Source organism: Triticum dicoccoides, chromosome 3A (assembly GCF_002162155.2).
Source record: "Triticum dicoccoides isolate Atlit2015 ecotype Zavitan chromosome 3A, WEW_v2.0, whole genome shotgun sequence".
Taxonomy (NCBI): Eukaryota; Viridiplantae; Streptophyta; class Magnoliopsida; order Poales; family Poaceae; genus Triticum; species Triticum dicoccoides.
The window spans coordinates 31856421-31863786 of record NC_041384.1 but is presented as its reverse complement, the minus strand read 5'-3'; the positions used below and the strand labels follow the sequence as shown (position 1 = coordinate 31863786).

At 41.0% G+C, this 7366-nt stretch overlaps 1 protein-coding gene across 1 annotated transcript; it reads right to left on the bottom strand.

The window, feature by feature from the left end:
• Positions 1–1308: 1308 nt before the first annotated feature.
• LOC119266853 (AP2/ERF and B3 domain-containing protein Os01g0141000-like) lies at positions 1309–3694 on the bottom strand. Its single transcript, XM_037548128.1, has 2 exons — positions 2564–3694; positions 1309–1700 (listed from the first exon to the last, which is right to left on the bottom strand). Exons 1-2 carry the CDS (start codon positions 3585–3587, stop codon positions 1588–1590), a joined length of 1137 nt encoding a protein of 378 aa, XP_037404025.1. The 5' UTR covers positions 3588–3694; the 3' UTR covers positions 1309–1587.
• Positions 3695–7366: the final 3672 nt, after the last annotated feature.

Below are 7366 nucleotides of genomic sequence, written 5' to 3'. Positions count from 1 at the left end.
GGTGAGGGAATGGCGGCTACCATTGCACTGAGCATGAACCAGTCCCCTGCCCTAACCCAACCAATGATGAGCCCTGACTCCGCATAAGCATGACTGTAGGGAGGAATGTCGTCACTGACCAGGCAACACACAGAAAATCAGACAGCGACCGCGGCACAACAGGTTCTCTGAGCAAGCCAAGCAGGTGGCACGTGTATGGCTTCAGTACATTATATCTATTTTGTAGTATATGTTAGTTGAAATCTGTGCGTGCATCTATGAAAAATAAGAAAAATACATTTAATCAACAAAGTAAGTTAATTACTAAGGCAAAGAATGCCAACGTTTATTCAGAAATAGAATTTTCATATATTGATGTGAAACACTTTAATTTAATATTTAACCGAGACTTAAGAAATAAGTACATTGGAGTAACTGATATAGATAGGACACTACCCCTTTTTTTCACATGAAACTATAGGTCAGAATATAGCGCGTATGATTATTGGTATATTTAAAGCTAAATAGTTACAAGAATCTGATCACCCAGCTACCGAGTTGAGCATAAGAGGTCCTCTTGGCTTATGGAGTAGCAAATATATATAGTTCATCATCCTTGAAAATCCTTCTGCATCCTAGAAAGGGATAGTGCCCATTTTGTTCTAGTTTCTTACAGAGAATGCTATTTGTATGGAGATCATTTATAGACAATCATTAGTTCACATAACATCTTTTAAAGCATATATATACATACCTCTTGGATTCTGGTTATGTATTACTTCTTATGAAACATGAGAACACAAATGGAGAATTTAGCTATGTGAGTCACTAATCAACTCAACTATAACACTATCCAAGACCAGCAAGCAATTCAAATCTAATACATCACTTTCTTATTTCTATCCATGCAAACCAAGATAGTTTTATATCTTTTCCTATTCAAGCAAATCTCCCATATATCATTTTAATGTGGTCATCAATACACTTTTCCGTAGTGGTATATATGCCGTCCACAACTAAAACAAATCTGTTAAAAAAACTATATGGTTGGATTGTTAGATAACTCAAAGCTCACAAACAAAAATAGAAACTAACAAAAACGTAAGTGATCCTTGGAATATAGCATGTTCATAAGTAGGTTGGTAAATCTCCTAATCATCTTGAAAAAGTGCAGTAGTTAGATGCGACATAATAATTTCAACAACAATTTTTTTTGTGGGGAAATTTCAACAACAAATTGATAGACTATGAATGAAGCTAGCAAGATCTTAAACAATAGGATCGTGAACACTGCACAAAGGAATTGATGTCTATTCATCATTGTATTCATGATGATGAACATCAATTATTATTTTTGCGGGGAGATGATAAACATCAATTGATAGATACATATAAGTTAACTAGTAGAAGGTACATGCTATGCACCTGGTGCCTTATAATTAAACAGTTGGATTTTCAAAATTGACTATCAGGCTGCAGCTGTTGTAAAGGCTTGTTGCTACGTTTGCTTTTGAGCGTTTTGACATGTAAATACTCGTTGATGGAATATTTAATTCTCCACTGCAGCAGACCGCTAGGGTGCAGGCGAGCAGCGCGTCCGTGACAAGTCTAGAAAGATCCAGATTGGCAGTGTTTTGGCATGCACCCGTACAACGCGAATTGAAGAAACATCAGCCGCTGGATCAATTGAGTTTGGTATTGATAGACAGTGGAGATCCACCCTGTGTAACAAAATCAACAGTTAACGGCTTTGCTTGTACAACTCGGTGGAGGGGTAGTCCACGTTCAAAAATTGATCTTTTTTTTTGTGGTTGTTCAAAAATTGATCTAGTATAGTAGTAGAGATGCACTCCTTTTGGGTATATGAAATGCAAAGTCTAAGAATGATAAAGTTGAAGCAAACAACGGGTGAGCCATGTATATTTTCAATTATAGCCAATAGAGATCCACACAAGATGACTTCTTGAATTTATGATAAACTCAAGCAGGATAAAGCAATATATGCCCAAAATGGGTGCAATTGAAGATGGCAATGACTAATCTATGCATACAACTGAACTAATGAAATCGATTGTAACACAATCCAAGGCCAGCAAGCAATTCAGCGCCCAATTTTTTTTCCTGCATGCATGTTGCAAAAAAACCGGTTTAGTAAACATTTCTAACTGCTTGCTTATATAGTGGCTCAGCAGATATCAATTGGTGTATCAATATTGCCAATATATTAAGCAGTGAACAAATTTTCATTGAAACATACACAAACACATCTCTTGATGAGATGGCAGAATGGAACTTTTTGATGTGCCAAAATGATAGTACATACATAGATGTGCAACAAACATCGTCGGGTTATTATGACCTCTCTAGCTAGAATTCCTACTTGTGCACACACGCATAATTACTTATTACAACTCATTTTGCAATCCGACTTGAAAATTGAGTTCTACAGAGAATTTATCTAATTCATGAACAGGATCAACATATATCATTTAACAACAAGAAGAAAAGGGAGGAAAAGTATAAATATATAGGTGTATGTGCAGATGCTATAAGACGAAGGAACCTAGGGCAGGAGAGTGCCGACCGTGTGTCACGCATTGCCTCTGGAATAACTCCGGCGGGCCTTGCTCCGCCATCGCCGCTCGCACCCTCTTTACTCCGGCGATGTCGACACCGAACAGCCTAACGACGCGGACTTGTTCTCCTTTGACAGTCTCCACCACCGGCAGCGGCGACGCAGATTTGCCGCCGTCTACGGTCGTGTTCTTCTTGCAGTCGATGAAGAACTGCTTCTCCTGCCCGTACGCGGAGCACGAGAACACGATGGAGTCGCCGGCAGCGAGGTCCTTCTCACGGACGAAGCGACTCCAGCCCTTTGTGAGCACGTAGCTCTGACTGCTGTTCCAATACGAGTACCGGAACCTCCACACCTTCCCCTCACCGTCCTCAAAGTTGAGCAGCACGCCGTTGCCGGTGGTGGTCGTCGTCTCCGGGGTGCGCTTCAGGGGAAAGTGCTTCTCGGCGTGTTGCTTCGGTACCACGAGCCGATTGAGCTTGCCGACATCGCTTGGGGTCACGGCCTTCTCGAAGAGGGGCTCCCGTGCCCACGACGGCGTCGGCTGCGCGCGGACCCCCATGCCGCGGCCGCGTCTCAGACCCTGGCGGAGCTCGTCAGCGTAGGTGTGCTTCCGGAGCATGTCGACGATCTCGGCCTTGGAGTGCGCTGCCAGGAAGGCGAGCTCCGCCTCCGCGGCCGCGCACGGGAAGTTGGTGGCGGCATCGCGGCCGCGGTACCTGAGCGCGGCTACGTCGTAGGCGCGCGCCGCCAAGTCCTGGTCCGGGAACGTGCCGAGCCAGACGCGAGCGTGGCGCTCGTAGATCTGGGCGCCCCACCGCCCGTTGGGCTGCGGCACCACGCCCTTGAACCGCGACGACGCCAACTGTGCCGATGTCGACCGCGAGGTCACGGACTCGTCGGCGATGACGACTGGCAGGCTCAGAGCCATCGGCGATCTTCCGGCGGCGCCTGACTCCGTCGTGGCCGTGGACGCGCTGGAAGAGTACTGGGAGGAGTGCTCCACCGTGGAGCTCAGGATTTCCACCCCCATGGCTGCTTGCTTTTCTTTGGTTTCTTGGCGTGTGTTCTTGGAGTTGTGTGTTTATGTGTGTTTATACAGGTTAAGATGAGTGCTGTTCTAGCTAGGGCTGGACGAAGATGAAGGTGGTTGTTGTGGGGTGTGTACACATGTGTTGGTGTATATATAGATATTGCGGGGATGCATCTACATGTGTACACGATGTGTGGAAGTGGAGTAATATTTCCGGCCATATTCAGTTTTTGGTTAATTTGACGTGATGGTGGAGATTTTAATTTTTGCACCCTCCCAAAGCTCCATATTACATGTGGTTTTCTGCTGTGTAGAAAAAGCATGGGAGCTAGATACTATTTTATTTAGCAACTTGGATGTTGATGTATTGGTTAATTTATTGTAAAATGTTCTTGATGCATGTAGTACCATATGGTGGCTATCCATAACCCACATGAATGAGTAAAACTGGCTTAGTGTAAAAAAAAATTCACATTGTCTAGAAGATATGCATGAACAATATACTTATGGTATGTACTGTGTTAAAATTACTCCCTCCATTTTTATTTACTCTACATATTAGAGTTGACTGAAGTCAAACTTCGTAAAGTTTGACCAAGTTTATAGTAAAAAGTACAAATATTTACTATAACAAATCTATATGATACATTCGATAATAGCTCTAATGGTATTGATTTGTTATTGTATATGCTAATATTTTTGTTTATAAATTTTGTCAAAGTTTACAAAGCTGGCTTTGACTAAAACTAATACGCGAACTAAATAAAAACGGAGGGAGTACCACGCATAATTAATAAACTAGCTCTATTCCCAAAATAATGTGTAGTCAAGTTCTTTATCATTGACAACAAAAACCTAAAAAAAACTATATTTGAATTCCTTAGCTGTAATTGTATCATTGATTTCTCACAATAATACTTTTGTGCAACCTAAAAGAAAATGTCTACCAATCCAAAATAATAGTTTGCTAGTCTTTTCTAATTATTTATGTGCATATTCGTATGCATATTTTTGGTTAAAGTCGCTCATTCGAAAATGTGGAAAACCTAAACATCGTTTGTTTTAGTAAACACATATTAGTTTTCTCATATTTCCTTTCTTCTTGTTTGTCATGTACTTTGTACTTTCTTACTATGACCGTTGTTGATCTTCATGGTCTAGAAAGGACATGCTTTATTCACACCGTCATATTCATACTATGTACCATCGACGAATCAAACACTATTGAATTTTCTTAAATCAACCCATTATCAATACCACATGTCATCAATGGGCTAATTTAGTTCTTGTGATATGGTTATTGTTCTAGCGTTCACAATTTTTGAAGTTACTATATAAATAAAAAAAAGTTTACTTGCTTGAGTTTATCGTGCCGCCAAGCAAAGAAAAGCATCAATGCTGAAAAGAACACCTTACAAAGAAAAAGGAAATCCCAGGCCATTAAAAAAGGATCTGCCTCGATCGTGGCAGTATCCGACTACAAACATTATGGCATGTAACCAAAACCTAGAATTAAATCTAGTTTGTAGAATATTTCATTAGTGTGAGTCAGCTTTTCACGTGTACATTTATGTTTGGACAATTAACACTAGTAGAAAAAGGGCCTTTAGTCCCGATTCATAAGGGCCTTTAGTCCCGATTCTGGAACTGGGACTAAAGGGTCGGTACTAAAGCCTCCCCCTTTAGTCCCGGTTCTTACTGGAACCGGGACTAAAGGCCCTCCACGTGGCCGCTGCCTGGAGGTCCACCTTTAGTCCCGGTTGGTAACACCAACCGGTACTAAAGGAAATTTTATGATTTTTTTTAAATTTTTCATTTTTTTTAGATTTTTCTTTTAAATTTCAAATTTCTGAATTATTTTAACCTCTAATCTCTAATCACCCCTCATCACTGCTCAATTTAACCTTTAATCTCTAATCACCCCTCATCATTCCAAATCATCTAACTTCCCGAACGGTCACCCATCCTCTCACTACTCCAGCCTATTCTCCCTCGTTTCCAAGTCTGCATTTGTTGTTTTCCTGACAATAGTAAGATGTCAATCCTATTAACCCTCAGGAATTTAGCTTGAGCATGAAGTCACACATTTCACTGTTTGAGTTTGAAACTATTGTTCTAAAATCAATAATTATTTAGTAACACTAATATTTCTTGAATAAGTAGTTTGACCACAGTTTGACCCTAGTTTGACCACAGTTTGACCATAGTTTGACCAGATTTGACCAAAATTAAAAAAACTGAAATAATTATTTAGTAACACTAATATTTCTTGAATAAGTAGTTTGACCATTGTTTGACCACAGTTTGACCATAGTTGACCAAAATTCAAAAAAACTGAAATAATTATTTAATAACACTAATATTCTCGAATAATTATTTAGTAACACTAATACTTCTTGAATAAGTAGTTTGACTAGATTTAACAAAAATTCAAAAAAAAACTGAAATTTGAGCATAACTTTTTTCCTTTTAGAATTTGAGGATTCTAAAAATTTGCAAACAGGCCATAGGCTGTCAAAATCGGAAGCGGATTTTCGTTCTGAACATTTTGATATAGTATAAGTTTTTCCCGACATCGTATGCAAAAGTTATAGCCATTTACATTTTCCCTACACTTTTTGCAAAACATGTCCACATTTAAGTTTTTAAATTTTCCTAACTAGTAGATGTAGTAATATAACTACCTCTCGAAGGATTTTATTTTTTGAAGTTTTTATCATTTTATTTTGATTTTTTTCAAAACAAAAAAGGCGATCCCGGGGGGTAGAGTTTGAAAATGGGACCTTTAGTCTCGGTTTGAGACACAAACCGGGACTAAAGGGCATCACACCCTTTAGTCCCGGTTCGTGTCTCAAACCGGGACTAAAGGTCTAATCTTTAGTCCCGGTTTGAGACACAAACCGGGACTAAAGGGCATCGCACCCTTTAGTTTTGGTTCGTGTCTCAAACCGGGACTAAAGGGCTCAGGTGAACCGGGACTAATGCCTTAGCCGCACGAACCGGGACCAATGCTCACATTAGTCCCGGTTCGTGACTGAACCGGGACTAATGTGAATATTGCCCCGTGACCAAAGCCCTGTTTTCTACTAGTATAAGATAAGAACATAAATTCTATTATCTGGTGTCAGGGCCCCGATTCTAAGTCACACCGATCTAGCATGTAACACATCATATCACTTTACGGCCTCACGCACAGTATTCCCACGGGTGCCACCTTACCTGGCCCGGGACCGTTTGCGTCTTTTGGCTCACGTATATGATAATGTCGCTAGCATCCATATGACAGAGAACCCGGGCCGACATGACTAGTCGTAAACCCAAAGTGGCACTAACTTACAGGGACATGCATACATGACCCAGTCTCGAACGTGTCCGTTATCAACGTGTGAATCCGGGTTGTAGCAACTGGGCTAACAGGACTCCGGGAACCCGGGCTGTAGCAGGCTAGCAGGACTCCGAAAATCACCGCGTAACATTTCCCCGAAGGGACAGACACAGGAACGAAGTGGATCACATGCCGGCCAGTCTAAGTGTTCCGGAGCAGTAGTAACTGGGCTAGCAGGACTCCGGTAAACATGATATAATTAAGGAAATAAATAATAACTTTATTATTGCCTCTAGGGCATATTTCCTTCAGTCTCCCACTTGTACTAGAGTCAATAATCTAGATTACACAGTAATGATTCTAACATCCATGGAGCCTTGGTGCTGATCATGTTTTTCTCGTGGAAGAGGCTTAGTCAGCGGGTCTGCAACATTCAGATCCGTATGTATCTTGC

Excerpts from the sequence above, each read along its gene's own strand:
- LOC119266853 (XM_037548128.1), bottom strand. The coding sequence starts at position 3,587 with ATGGGGGTGGAAATCCTGAGCTCCACGGTGGAGCACTCCTCCCAGTAC. Across the intron at positions 1,701-2,563 it reads GAGGCAATGCGTGACACACG|GGTGGATCTCCACTGTCTAT; the intron begins GTCGGCACTCTC and ends TTTGTTACACAG.